This window comes from Manis javanica, chromosome 8, assembly GCF_040802235.1.
Source record: "Manis javanica isolate MJ-LG chromosome 8, MJ_LKY, whole genome shotgun sequence".
NCBI lineage: Eukaryota > Metazoa > Chordata > Mammalia > Pholidota > Manidae > Manis > Manis javanica.
In genome coordinates this window covers 92,168,505-92,183,307 of record NC_133163.1, presented here as the reverse complement: position 1 = coordinate 92,183,307, position 14,803 = coordinate 92,168,505, and the positions used below count along the sequence as shown (strand labels likewise).

The following is a 14,803-nucleotide window of genomic DNA, read 5'->3' as shown; positions in this document are numbered from 1 at the left end:
CATCAAAAGGCAGACCCGTGAATGGGGTAGGCTAGAACCAGCAGTAGAGATCTTAAAACAATAGCAGCAGGACAAACAGAGTCCTGAAAAATTACCCCAGAGCTGAACTTTGCTAGAAGATACCCCTCTACCCTTTGGAATCTAGGAGTCCCCCCAGGTGCTCTGGCTGAGTAGCTAGTGCCAGGAGACTTGGCAGAGTTTGTGGGGGGTGCCTGGACAGCCAGCTTTGGACCAAGAAAAGTGAGGGCTGCTTGTCCCCCTACCCCTCTCTGGAAGAAGCCAGGGGCTCGGCACCACCCCCATCTGCCCTGTGGCTTCCTCAGGCTTGGCCCGAGAGGACTGTGGGATGCTGAAGGCAAAAGGGAAGCCAACAGGACAAAGAGAAGGCTGAGGGGAGAGGTAAAAAAGGAAAGGGGAGAAATGGGGAGAGAGGAGAGTGCCAAGGACAGAAGCCTCCATCAAGGGTCCTGGGACTATGAGCCCAGATAGGATATCACACTAGCTCTCTAGCCATGCCACTCGTGGATAGTTGCCCAAGAGAAATGAAACATAGTCCTATATGTAAATGTTTATAGCAGCTTTATTTATAATTGCTAAAAATTGCATTCAGCTTTGTCCCTCAGCTGATGACTGAATAAACAAACTGTAATCTTTTTGCAATGCAGTACTATACAGCAATGAAAAAGACCACACTCAGTACAACACGTGTATGTCTCAAACCCTTATGTTAAGCAAAAGAAGTCATGCACAAAAGACTGAACACTATGAATCCATGTATGTGAAATTCCAGAAAGACACATATAATGTACAGGGACAGAAAACAGATCAATGGTTCCCTGAGGCCCCAGGTAAAGGGGACAGATTGACCTCAAAGGGCTGCAAGGCAACTCCTGGGGGGTGACAGAAGTGATCTAGGTCTTGATTTGGGTGGTGTTGACATTGTATGTATTTGTCAATTTTCATCCATCATATGGGTGCATTTTATTTTTTAAAATTTTACCTCACTAAAGTTGATTTTTAAAGGGAAAAAGTCAACTTACCAAATGATCAGCTTACCAAACATTCAACTTCCCATAAGGCAGTCTGCCAATGCCCATCACACAGAGGAGGAGCTCTCTCTGTGGAATCACACAGCCCCGCCAGCTCCCACACATCAGGTGGTGTTGGCAGCAGAGATGGGAAGTTGCATTCCTCTTGGGTAAATGCCTGTGCGTGGCAGGGCTAGGTCTGATTGGTTTTTACAGTAGGAGAAATACTGCCTAAGAATTTTTCCATATCTATTATTTACAGGAAAACTGAGGCCTAGAAAATTCCAGAAGCCAAGATTTAACTTCTGTTTCACTTTGTATTTTAAAGATAGCTTTCTTTCTCAGGGCAGTAGAGACCAGGGCTGAGTCTGAGGAAAGAAAGGATGGTAAGGATTACAGGGACAAAAACATGAAACAAAACTGCACAGGTTAAAATGTTTACATTTCATCCTTTTTTTAAAATCCTTGGTCAATCTTTGATTCTCAGGAGAGGTTATTTCCTAATGAAGGAGTCCTTACTTGAAAGAAGTCTGTTCGGAATCCATTTCTCCAGGGTCAGAACCCAGGGCTGGGCATGTGGTGGGTGCTCAGGGCATGTTCTCCACTGATGGAGTGTCAGCTGCTGCTGTTTAGCGGTGTCGTCTGCAGCTGGCACCTGGCTCTGCGCAGCCTTCATGGTCAGGTGACTGCTGCCCAGGGCAGCCTCTGTTAGTATGCAGCCTCACGTCCAGCTAGAGGCCCTGCGGTCCCTGTAAAGCAGCCAAAAGAAAGGTGGTGTCTGCCTGTGTAGGCTTAGCCCAACCTAAATACAGATGGACAGGACCCTGCCCTGGCCCGGCCTGCCTACCAGAGGTGAAGTGAGGAGGTGGATGGAGTCTGCAGCCCTGCCTCCCACCATCTCGCTCTGACTCATCCAGCCCTGCTCCAGATTCCCCCTCCTCCTCCACAGACATGCAGATTTATCTTTCCCAAGCACATTCCCCTTGGGCCCAGAGTGACAGCTGGAGACCCTGAGACAGGGTCTGCATGGCCCAAGGGCACTGGGAGCCCACAGGACACCCTGACAGGATGAGACACACACGCACACACACCCTACTCCCCACCCCAATTTCTCACAGGTGAAGAGGTAAAGGCATTTATCAGGGGCCTTTTAAAGGTTATGTCTTACTCCTAGGAGCCACACTGGGCTGATGGAGGAGGCATCAGCTCACCCAAACCACACATGCTGATAATCACATGTTCTACCATTAGGAGTGGGATTTGCAATCTTTCTTAAACACTCTCTGCTCAAAAACCTTCCATGAGTTACCACTGACAACAAAAGAAAGAGTGTGATTGTTGCACTTAATATCCACAAGCTTCTTTTAACTCCTTTCTGAGTCTTCATACCTTTGCTCATGCCAACTCCGCTGACAAAAATATTCTTTGCTGTTTCTTCATTCATCAGGTCCCTACCCTTCCTTCAAAGGCAAGTTCAAGTTCTTTCTATGCCAGGCAGCTTCTTCTGATCTCCCCAGCCCTGGTGGCCATGCTCTCTGAGCAGCATGTTTTTACACCTCTCCTCGCATGTGCCATGATCATCCTAAGGCCATTTGGTGACCTTCCTGTCTCATCCAGCTTAGACTGTGAGCTCCTTGAGCAGGTATGAGGCCGTGGTGTCTCTGGTGTTTCGGTACTGCCACCACACCTCTTGTAGTGAGCCCATCACTAAGGTCAGCCATTGGGACCTTTATCTCATTTAGTTTTCACAACAACCCTAAATGTAGGAATTATTATGCACCCATTTTACAGATGCAGTAACTCAGGCTCAGAGGGATTAATTTACCCAAGTTCATGCAGCTAATATGGAGCAGAGCCAGTATTCAAACCCAGGCCTATGACACTGAAAGTGTAGACCCTTATCGAACTATCCCATTGTTCAGTCAGGTTTGAGACAATGGCAGTGTCATCCTCACAAAGCTGATCAGTGACCAAGAGTAAACACGGTGTAGAAAGGACTCTAGGCAGTCTTGAGAATGCAAAGCACTGAGCTAGACCTTAATATCTTGTTATAAATATAAAGAAGAAGGATGGAAAATATTTGTGAGACAGATCAACAGTACCAAGAATATAAGTATTACCTACATTGGGATGAAGGTCCTTTCTTTCATATTCATGCTTATTTTGTATCTTGTCATCATGAAATAGAGCCATGTCTAGTTTGTTGGCCAGAAGTTCTGCAATATCTGGACAATATTAACCTAAGCGGTTAATTTTTTCATCTCCCCTATTTGGAGAGTACAATGTTTGTTTTACTTGATGTTGTGAAAACTGTACTTACTCCTTGTTGTTTTAGGAATTGAACTTTATTTATCAAGGAACATAGGAGCACAATAAAGCCTTTAAAAAACATAATAGAGAATCCCAATTTTCCAGGACAGTAAAATCTTCTGAGAGGCTGAGTGTGTGGTGGTTAGAGCCAGAAGTCCTGGGACCAGAGTGGCTTGTCACTCAGCCCTGTCACTAACCATCATGACCCTGAGCAACCTACTTACCCTCTCCATGTCTCAATTCTTATTTACAATGAGATAATAATAGTATCCACTGCAAAGGTAATATAAAATACATAGAATAGTCCTTGTCACTTTGTGAACACTCAATAAATATTAGCAACATCATGCTCTTTGACATCTGTGGTATATTCCAGCATGTGAATATGCCATAACTAATTTAACTAGTTCTTCACAGATGCATATTAGGTGCTACTAGCTGATGAACAAGACTATGTCCCTGGCCAGACAGGGTTATGGTCTGGTGGGAAGAGGCACAAAGAACAAATGAAAGGTAATTCAGGACATGATAAATGAGGTTGAGTTGAATTGAATTGAAGTAATGATCAGAGTGCCACAGAAGCAAGTAGGTGGGCAAGAGGCATGCATGTTAGGGAGGGTGTCCAGGGAGGAGCTGCTGGAGAAGACATTTTGGAGTAGATCCATGATGGATGAGAAAGAGCAGCTATGCACAGAGTCAGGGTCGAAGACTTCAGGCCAGGACACAGTAGGTGCAAATCCCCTGGCATGGAAAAGAACTTGGCGTGTTCAGGGTATGGAGGACCTATAGCTGGAACTTGTACACGAGGGAAAGAGTAGAACAGAAGTGAGGAGACAGACCACACAGGACCTTTCAGAGCCATGGCAAGAAGCGAGAGCAACCAGAAGCCACGGGAAAGTTTTGATCAGAGCAGTTGCATAGTCTGGTTTACGCTGCGTGGAGATCCTTGTGCTCTTCCATAGAGAATGGCTTACAGGAGGCAGGGAGACCAGTTAGGCTAAATGTAATAGTTGACATGAGTGAAAACAACTGCTTGGACTAGAGCTGTGACAGTGAAGCTGGGGAAGAGCTGGAGGGAGATGTTTCACCTGAGGGCAGAGAGCCGAGGACGATGCCCTGCCATCCTCCTTGGTCCAGTGAGCCCTGCATTTGCCTTCTGGATTGGTTATTTCCCAGTGTCCACACATCCTCCCCATTCTCTCCTGATAAAAAGGCAACCAGTATCCAACTTTCTCCGTGTTTCCGATTTAATAACTGCAGGGAAATCTTGTTTTAAATTGCATTTCCCTCTGCATTTCCCACATTACCAATACTCTTAGCATCTCTTTAACTGCGTATTAGCTTTTGGGGTTTCCTGCCTATAAATTGCAGGTTCAAATCTTTGGTCCATTTTTATGTTGGCATGGCCATCCTTTTCTCATGGGTTACATAAGAATTCTTTGTATATACTAGATATGAATCTTTTGGTGATTTTCAGATGCACTGCAAATATCTGCTATCATTCTGTCAACTATTAATCTTTTCTCTGTACTCTTAGTTGACAGAAATTCTTAATTCTTATGTAACCAAATTTAGAAAGCTTTGCATTATGGTTCATGGTTTCTAAGTGTTAAGACATCCTTCTTGTCCCCAGATTAAATATAGATTCTTCTACATTGTCTTCTATTAACTTTGTATTTTTCCATTTCATGTGTTGATCCCATTTACAACTCATCTTTTTATATGGCATAAGTGGGAATCCTGTTTTATTTGCTCTATATAGTGAGCCACTCATGCCCATACCATCTATTAAACAGTCTGTTATTTTCCTATTGCTTTGTAGTACCAATTTTATCATATATTAAGTTCCCTTAAATGTCCGGGTCTGCTTCTGACGCCTTTATTTTGTTCCCTTGGGCCTGTTCTTGTACCGACAACATACTGTTGTGTTAGTGTGGCTTTGTAGTTTACCTTAGTGTCTGGTAGGGCAAGAATCTCCTCTTTACCGTTGTCCTTTAAGGGTAGGTTTTGATATCCATGGATAATTATTAAGAGGAGGAAACAATGGGCTTATGGCCTCTTTTTGCTTTACTGAAGTTTTACTTTTCTGTATATTCAAGTCTGGTGATATTTCCCTCTGGGCTTCTAGGTTTTGTGCCTTATTTACAAAGATCCTCCTCATCCCAATATTACAAAAATATTCTCCAAAATATTATTTTAAATCTTCTATATTTTAATCCTAACGGTTAGGTATTTAATCTTCATGGAATTTACTTTTGTGTAGTTATGAAATTGGGATCTAACTATTTTATTCCAAATGGTAAGCTAGTTTTTCCAATCTTTTCATCACTACTTGAAAAAGCTCCTTTTTCGTATTCTAAAATGTCTTATATACAAAGGGTTGTTTCTGGGCCCTACTTGGTGTATGAAAGATTTTGGGATCCAGAACCCATTGGCAATGAGTGGAAAAGCATTAGCTGCACTTGAGCAGGAGAAGGGCAGTTTGAACGGGGTGGTTCCAAAGCTCACCCACCCGCAGGTGTGCGTGGGATGAGTCCGAGAGAGGCAAAGGTCTGAATGAGGAGAGGTGAGGAATTCATCCCTGCTGGCTTCGCGGGGCAGTAAAGCTGAGCCACAGGAAGGAACGTGCTCCTCCTGCTGACTTACCTGAGGTCAGGGCGCTGCTGCCCAGAGGTTGGTCCTGGTCACCCTGCTCAGGGAGAGTCCTTTAACAAGCCCCCACCACAGTCAGAGCCGGGGGCCTCAGAGGACACAGGCTGGGGGTCTCAGGGGAGGTCTCAGGCTCCTGCTCATCAGGGAGCAGAGGGTAGTTGGGGGGAAGGAACCCAGTCCCTTCCACTTTGTGCAGAGTGGAAATGCCACATGAAGGAACTCTTGGGTGGGTGCGGGGTGCAGGCGAGAGAGGAGACTCGACTTGGAGCATTGGCTGTATACCAAGAACACTGTAACAGCTTAAATTGCATGTTGGATTAGAGGAGGGGGTGCATGTGGACACTGCCTCTGCCTGGTGCTCCTCACTCACCTTTCCAGCCCACTTCCCACGGGCCGCACAGAGTCCTCTGTCCCCTGAGGAATTTATGGATGGTGAGGAAATGCAAGGGTTGGAGTCCTAGGTTTTCCATGCTCTGCCAGGAGAGATGGAGACGGGTGGGATGGAGTGTTTGTTGCTGGGCTTCTTCAGGGACAAGAGGATCAAGTGCCAGGCTTTGAGGAATATCTAGAGTTTGGGGCTTGCCCAGAGCCTATTTGATGGGGGGAGGGGAAGGGAGTGCAGGGGATGGGAAGATAGGTGGGATCCTCAGGGAGGAGGTCCCCTGGACCTCTCCATACCCCCCACCCATCACTTTCAGGATACTGAGTGCTGTAGGTTGGGTTACCTACAACACTGATCAGCATTGCCTTCTCAAAGTTCAGCTATAATCATGTCACTCTTCTGCTCAAAAACCATCAATGGCTCCCCAGTGCCTAGAGAATAAGTTCAAATGTAATGCATGGCCTTTGAGGGTCACAACTATTGGGCCCTAATGTGTCATCCCAGATTTGTTCCTTCACAAAACCTCCCTTCTCTCTGCCCAACTGCCACCATCCACTGTTCACCCTCCACATCTCCTCCCACACAACCCACTACTCTGAACAGACCACTTACATGTCTAAGCATATCCTGCTGTCCTGCCTCCCTAGTCTCACTTAGGCCATTCCTTCCTCCTATCATGCCTTTCCCACCTATCATTAGCTGCTGAAATCCTATCCATCCTCCAAGACTCAATACAGATGTCACCTCCTCCATGAAGCTTTCTCAGATCCATACTTTCCCTTCCCAGCTGACATTCATTTTCCATCTTCTGTGCTCCCTAGCCAGTTATTAGCTCTTGTTTACAGAGCTCTCCAAGCCAAAGAAGTCTACAAATGTGAAGGATTTATAATGACCCTTCTAGGATCTCCCCTGTTACCACAGGAAACTGGGACCTCTGGGCCTCTGAGCATCAGCTCCCTGGCTGGGACTGTCAGTCATTTCAAACCTGGCATTTACTCTCTTGGTAGTATGTACACAGTAGGTGCTCACTAAGTGTGTGAACTAAGTTGAATTTAGCGGAGTCTGCTGAAGGACGTGGGTGCTGTGTTTGGGTCTTTAGCAGCGGGGTAGATGGCGGGGGCAGAAAAGGGTGCAAGTGGGGAGGGGTAGAGGCTAAGGCCCATCCCCTCTCTGGGGGACCTGGCATGCAGAGGGGAGCAGAGGGGGAAGCCTCCACCTGCTACAGGAAGGGATCCTGCAGATGCCAGTGACCAAGTTCCATCCCTGCTTTCAGGCCAAGTCAGCCCTGTGTTCGGCTCTCAGGCTCTCACCCTCAGTTTCATAAAACTTTAATCTGTAGGCAAGAAAAGCCGGTTGTGGAGCCCCAGGCAATGGCTCAGGCAGGAAACTTCCAGCGTAGCCAGCTGAGCAGCTGAGCAGATGAAGCCACCTCACCAGGCCCCCGCATGAGCCAGCCACCAGGGCAGAGATAGGATCAGCGGGGTGGGGCAGGAGCATCCTCTAAGCACAGACAGGCAGGGGTTGGTTACATGCTCTCTCCTCCTGGCCTTCTGGCAGTGGGGGCTGTGCACAGGGGATACTTGCCCTTGACCTCCTCCTCACCAATGATCAGGCAATTATTTTCTGTCTTCCTCTAATTTTGGGAGCCCTAACTGTGGTCTCTGCCTCCCATGGGCCCTGCCCCCTAAGGTCCCTTCCAAAGCTCCTGGGGCACTTGAGCCCCGGAACGAAATGGAGTTAGGAGGGAAGACACCATCCCCCGGGTGACTCTCTCTGAGCCATGATATTGAGAAGCTGGAGAGGGTTTTTCCGAATCATGGCTGGCAAATCCTGAGGTGGTGAGGGTCCAGCATCTTCTTCTTGCCACTCACTGTTCCTTTGAACAGCCGGGTAGTTGTGAGCTTCTGGGGAGAGCAGATTGCTGATCCCAAGGGCCACAGTCCTGTGGTCCCTGCATTTCTAAGATATGAAGACCTGAGGGTCCCTGATAGTAAGAGGCCGAGGCCTGGGCCCCCATCTATCCACTCACCTTAACTCCTCCCCAGGTAATTCCAGCCACTACCAAGAGGCATCCAGAGGGTGGAGCTCTGAGTCAGAGTACAAATTCCCCATCTTGCCACCCAGCTGGAGAGCTGGTGCAATGCTACCGAGGCAGATACCCGCCTGGGGCTTCCATTACCTTCCAGACCCTTGCCAAGCAGAAGATGGCCGGCCTTCAGCCACCTGCACCTTGGAGGTGAGGGAGGAGCACTAGGTGGGTGGGCAGAAGCTGAGGGCACCAGACAGACTCAGGGAGGGCTAGGGGCTTGTAGACTCCATACACATGGAGTACTGCCACTCAGGCAGCCCCTAACTAGCCCCTGGGGATGTGGTCTGGCCCAGCGAAGGGTACCCACAGGCGCCGGAGAGTGGCTCAGGGCCACCTTGGGGCCAGGCCAGCACCCAGTCAGACAATGTTCAGCACTGCCAGGGGTGGATCTGCATTGGAGAGCCTGGTGGTGAGCGGGCATTTACTAATGCCTGTGTGCATCCTAGACTGACATGCGGTGTGAGTGGATGGTATGGTGTCTGGTTAGGATCAGTGGCATTGCCAGCCTGTCACCATCAGCAGAGAACCTCCCATCTGCTCTATTGTCAAGACTCCTGGGTCTAAGTAACACTCCTCATGGCCTCACAGGGAGAGCCAGGTTCAGGGGTCATGGCTCTAGAGCAGACCAGCTCTGCATGGACTTACCTATTTTATCTCAATCTCCCAATTTGCCATGGGCATGCCATGGGGAAGACTTGTCAGCAGCTTCTTCCTCATTCCCCTCCCCAGAGCCTCCCCCGAGCCCACACCAAATTTGTGAATGAGATGAGAGATGCCTTGGCAGCATCTCATCCCTTTGGGGCGGGAGAGGAGCTCGGAGGGGGGCCCCCCATGCTGCACGGCACTGGGTGCTCTGCTGCCCTGGCCGGGATGGACACTGCCTTCCGGGCTGTGCCTGTGTCTCTCCAGAGTGCTCGGGGGGCTGGAAGGGCCTCTGGTCAGCACTTGCTCCTGCCTCTCCAGTCTTGCTGAGCCTCTTGGGACCTAGGCCAGGAGAGAGCTTCCATGGAAGGGACAGAGCTTACCGGAGGAAGGGGGAAGGCAATGGAGAGCTGCTCCTGTTCCTCTCAGGTCCTGGAGGGTCCATGACTCAGCGCTGGGACTTCCTGCCCTGGCCCCTCGCCTAGCCTGTGTGATCGGAAGGAACAGCGCAGCAGCTCGCCCAGGTGACCCCTGGTCTGGGATGCTGCTCAGGCTAGCTGAAAATAGTTCGGCATCCCATAGAGCTCCCATGCCAGTGGTCTCCTTTTAAGGAGGGCCCCCGCGTCCTGGAAGCTCTCCGCAGGCTGGTCTGAGCTCTGACACAGCTGTCGGAAGGACCTGATGGATACACCCAGCTCTCAGGGAGGAGGAGGTGGCATCACTAGCTGGGCCTGCCCTGGGAGGCCCTGGGGAGGGAGTTCCCACAGGCCCCCTGGGAGCTGTTTGCCCCTCTCCAGCACCCCCGAGCTCGTGGCCTGGGCTGATCAGAGTATGCCTGGCCCAGAGGTGGACATCAGACCCACCCCGACCTGGGAGGCCAGCTGTAACTAAACAGTTTCTGACTGATTTGCGGTGACAGCTAGATTCTTGGAGTGTAGGGACAGCCCTAAATTGGGAGCTGAGGGTTCTACTGACTTTGCTATTAGCTAGTCTAGCGTCTGGACTAAGCTTTCAGACAGTTCGGTTATTCAGGGTGAGAGCCAGCCTCCAGGTGGATGGCAAGTGTGCTGCCAGAAGGTAGACCTGCTCCTCAGTCCTGGCCCTGCCACTTCTGGGCAGTGTGGCCCCGTGAGAGATGCAACCTCCCTAAACCCAGTCTTCTCTGCAAAGCAGGGGTGAGAATATGCAGAGTGTGGTTGGAGGGTTAGGTGAGAACAAACACAGGACCTGGCGCACTAGAGGAGGGTAACAGCTGTGTCCCCCAACCTCCCTGCCCAAGTCCTATCTACAGAGCTGGGGGTGGGAAGGGGTAATTCTGAACTGTGTAATAGCCAAACTTGAGAGTTAAACGGCTACATCTTTTCCACGTGAGCTGGCAAGATCCCCCTGTCCTGAGGAGGTCTTGAAGGGAAATGGAGTCCGGCAATGCCAGCTCCAGGGACCAGGGGAGGGTACTGGAGCTGTGTGTGTCTGCAGCCTGCAGTCCTCTCTCTCACAGGGCTTCCCAGAATCCTGATCCAGTCCATCTTCCCTAAACAGCATCACTGCTTGTTAAATATGCCTCTGATTACCAAAGAGTTCCTGCCTTGAGCTCCAACCCCCTGAGTGCTCCCTGGTCCTTACTCCAGGACTCTCCAGGGCTCCCATGCACCAGAGGGTTAATGCCCATCCTTGCTGCAGGGCTGCAGTCTGGCTGGCACAGGGCCTGGGCACACCTGCTATGAAATATTTTGATTGCACCCTGATACCCATCCAGGGCATCCTGTCCTAGGGATGGGCTTGTTCAAGTCCCCAAAATTTTTAACCTTTACCACACCATAAGCTATCCCATAAACTTGGGTTCTATAATCTCACTGGTTTCTGCCCATCTGCATAGTACAGACATTGCACTTGATTCTACTGGATTTTTTATTGTCTGTCAATTACCTTTGGGGCCATGAAGTTTTGTTTATCTCTAGCACTACTCCAGTTGAGCTCATTATATCAGGAGCAAAGTATGTACATTCATATTAACCCAAGAAGGTCGTTTTCATGGACCTGGTACCTAGAATCATCTGGGTATAAGACTTGAGTCCCATGTTCCCACTGCCTTCCTCCTAGCCCGGCCCCTCTGGGCCATCTCTCAGATCTCCTGCCAGGTTCTGTCTGTCTGCTGGCAAGATCTGAGTACTTTGTAGAACACTTTTAAATTGGGTCTCTCCTGCAAATTCCTGAGCCAGAAGGTGTGATTTGAGGTTTAAGGTAGACCACCAAGGAGCACTTTGTGGCTGCTGGAAAATGGAATTTCTCTAAGAACTCTTAGGCTCTGATGTGCTCTGGCTGCTTAAAAACGAGAGCTCATGGAATGTGTTGGTATTCATGTAGCTAGTTAAGAGCCCTGTAAAGTAAAGGACTACCAGAGTTTGGGGGAGATTTAGGGGCTTTAGAGGAATTCAGAGTGAGAAGAATCTGTTGGGGAAAATAGATTCTAGGAGGAAAAGACTGAGGAAGAGATGAGGGCAAGCAACCCCTGTCTCCCTGTTTGCCGAGGGCTGCTCTCACGGAAGGCAACTATATAGTAGGAGGTACGAACACAGGCTAAAGAATTAGATTTGAATTCAGACTTGGGTTCCTCTGATTCTAGCAAAACATCCAGTTTCAGAAGTCTTAGGCTGAGATTCTCCAACTGTAAAGTAAAGCTATTAACTGCTTTATGGGTGTTATAAGGATTGAGCAAGAAAAATGTAGGGATTATATATGCAATATGAAACATGGCAGACACTCAACAGACTGCAGCTGATGTGGGTGTTGCTGATTTAGAGCAGGAAGAAATGGCCAACCTCACTGGAAGGTACAGGTAAGATGACAGCAGAGAACTCTTCCTGGAAGGCAGGGAGACCTCGAGTGAGGTCCTTTGGGAAGCTGTGAATGCTTGTGCGCTTTCAGAGAGCACACCAGGGAGCCAGGCAGGGCCGAGGGCAGCCCCTCCCAGAGACCAGAGGAGGACTGTGATGGCCAGAAGGACCGTGGCCCTTGGTTTGCAGCCCTTCAGCACCAGGAAATGACCCTCTGGCAGCTCTGCACTTGAACTCCAGTTGCCCTCAGGAAGGTGGGCCAGTGGGGAAAGGTTTTGCCAGAGCTGCTCTCCTGCATGAAAGCTGCCTCCTGCCTCCTCACAGATCAGACCAGGATAGCCACTCTGCACAGGTAGGGAGTGAGAAATAAGGTGCTCCTGTGCCCAGAGAGGGGCTCTGGCCGAAGAGAAGTGGTGTGTGTGGCTTTAGCCAGTTTACAAAGCTCAAAACAGAATCCTGTTGAAGCAAGTTATTGACCACCAAGATGCTCAATATTTCACAAACATTGTTAATATTGTTAATCTCACAAAAGGAATCCTCAGACCTACATATCACTGTCACTTTGGCTTCTGTTCTGATTTTGAGGCAGCTGTTGGGGAGAGAGGAGGAAAAAACCCTAACAGTGACCTACATATCTATCTCAGGGACTAAGTAATATCCTTCAGTCCTTGTGCTATCATTGCTGGTTAGAATGAAGCCCCAAAAGAGGCTGCAGGGACAGACATCAAAATAACAGTTCTCTTGACAAGGAAAAAAATTGTGACTATGGGAGGTGATGGTTGATAATTAAACTTATTATGCTGATTATATCACTATAATCATATGTATCAGATCAGATATATATATGTATCAGATCATCATGTTGTATACCTAAAACCAATGCAATGTTATATGTGACCCACATCTCAATTTAAAAAAAGGCAAATGTTGTAACCACAATGTTGCTCATATGAAACCTTCACAAGATTGCATATCAATGATACCTTAATAAAAAATAATAAATAAATAAAATTTAAAAGATAGGAATACCTCTATCATAAAGATCTAATGAGAATTAGAACATATAAGAGAAATATCTGGTAAATAATAAATGTTCAATAGATGCTGGCTAATACAAACATATTATCTCTGATAATAACCAAGAGAGATGACCTATCTGCAGATAGTCTGAGTTGAAAATAAAAATAATCCTAACATAAAAAAATGATAATATTGGTCACTCTGAGTGGTGGGATTATAGGGACTCTTACTCTTCACACTTCCTATGTTCTTCGCCAAACCCCAATATTATTTTAAGTAGAGAAGAATTGCAGGCTCTTGAAAAAGCATAAAGTGGTTCTAGCAATATAGAGTAGATTATGGGGAGTGTGAAGTGATCTAGTTAAGCGGCCTCTACAGTTACAGTCTTTGCGAGGAGTCCAGTGGCATCTGCCGTGGGCACAGGATGGGAGTGGATGGTAAAAGCATTAACCAAAGCCTGGGAAAGGGCTTCAGTCCCCAGATTCAAACAGGAAAGGCATGGACAGAACCAGCATGAAACTCACCCCCTTCCTGGCTGTGCTGGCCCTTAGTGGGACCGTGGCAACCTTGGGCCTCCTGGGGGCCAGAGGAGTCCTCCAGGAATGTGGAAAGACTGTCGGGAGGCTTTCTGATCGGGGCAGTGGGAGCCCGGGCCCAGTTTCGCTGCTCTCTTCGTCAAGACCACATGCTGTCATTGCCTGAGTAGTGAGTCCACTCTGCTCTCCTTCTACAGGCGGAGCTGTCTCCATGCCACCTGCTGACGGTGAGGGTCATCCGGATGAAGAACGTCCGGCAGGCTGATGTGGGTGAGTATCCTCCTCTCTCTTCCCTGCCTCTTCTCCACTTTGGGGCCTGACGGATGGAGAAATGGTCAAAGGTGTGTGTGTGTGTGTGTGTGTGTGTGTGTGTGTGTGTGTGTGTGTGTGTGTGTGTGTGTTCTAGCTGGGACCTGGTGCAGCCTGCCTGTGTCTCAGAGCACAGCTACCTGCTCTCCCCTCCCTAGTATCCATGTCCAGGAGCATCGCTTCTCCCACAGGGCACTCCTTGCTTCCACATGAGTTTAGGGGCTGTGTGGGATGAAGGACAAGGAAAGACCCTGAAGCGTCATGGAGCCAGCTCCCCACCTGATTCCAGTGCCCTTTTCTCTGGACATGGGTCCCAAAAATTCTGGGGTCCGTGGCAGAAGCCCCATGGCACCAGGTCCACAGTTGAGCCTGATGGATTTGGTTTGGACCACAAGGGCTGTTTACACAGTGTTTTCTTGCAGCCTTAATTTCACCTTCATCCCAGCACCTGCTGCATTCCCAGGCCCTGGGGGCCCTGCAAAGCCTCCCGGGGAGCAGGGCTCCCCCACATCCCTCGGGAGAGCCGCAGCTCCCACACTCCAGCTGCTGCTTCAGGCAGAAGTGAAGGCATGTGGGTGGGCAGGATGCTCCCCCCACACCTGTCTCTGGGGGTGGCATTTCAAGAGATTGGGAGAATGCAGATCCCTTCCCTCTGCTGCCCCCATCTACCCCTCACCTAGAAGGGAAGCTTCACTCTCAAGGAGGTGAAAGCTCTGTGCATGGCCCCATGGCTGAGGGTCCCCACTCATTTGTGACTACAAGAAATGGCCCAAGGACCACCATGGATCTCCAAAGCTCCACTGTACCCCCACTGCCCTTACCTGGGATTCACCTGGGCAGGGGAGGCCTCAGAGGGGCAGAGAATACACACAGCCATAATACCAAGTATAGATTTTAACACAGGGAGGCATTTCTTCCTGAAGCGGTTAGAGAACCATTGTAGAAAATGGCATTCTAATCCTGCCAGAATTTAGAACCGCGGGAGGATGCTGAAGCTGGGA

General features: G+C 49.0%; 1 protein-coding gene and 1 long non-coding RNA gene across 4 annotated transcripts in view; one reads left to right on the top strand and one right to left on the bottom strand.

Annotated features, from left to right (window-relative positions):
• Positions 1–562: 562 nt before the first annotated feature.
• On the bottom strand, positions 563–13,673 carry LOC108385415 (uncharacterized). Its single transcript, XR_001850283.3, has 2 exons — positions 9,487–13,673; positions 563–1,777 (listed from the first exon to the last, which is right to left on the bottom strand). It is a non-coding gene; the product is annotated as an uncharacterized lncRNA (long non-coding RNA).
• Positions 8,470–14,803, top strand: part of PLA2G4E (phospholipase A2 group IVE) — a 30,929-nt gene continuing 24,595 nt past the window's right edge. For all 3 annotated transcript variants that reach the window (XR_012120664.1, XM_073211679.1, XM_037018963.2), the window contains exons 1-2: positions 8,470–8,608; positions 13,691–13,763. Coding sequence is in view for 2 of the 3 variants with exons in the window: in XM_073211679.1 (XP_073067780.1) it covers positions 8,513–8,608; positions 13,691–13,763 (169 nt within the window). In the remaining variant the exon portion in view is untranslated. The remainder of the gene's footprint in view (positions 8,609–13,690; positions 13,764–14,803) is intronic.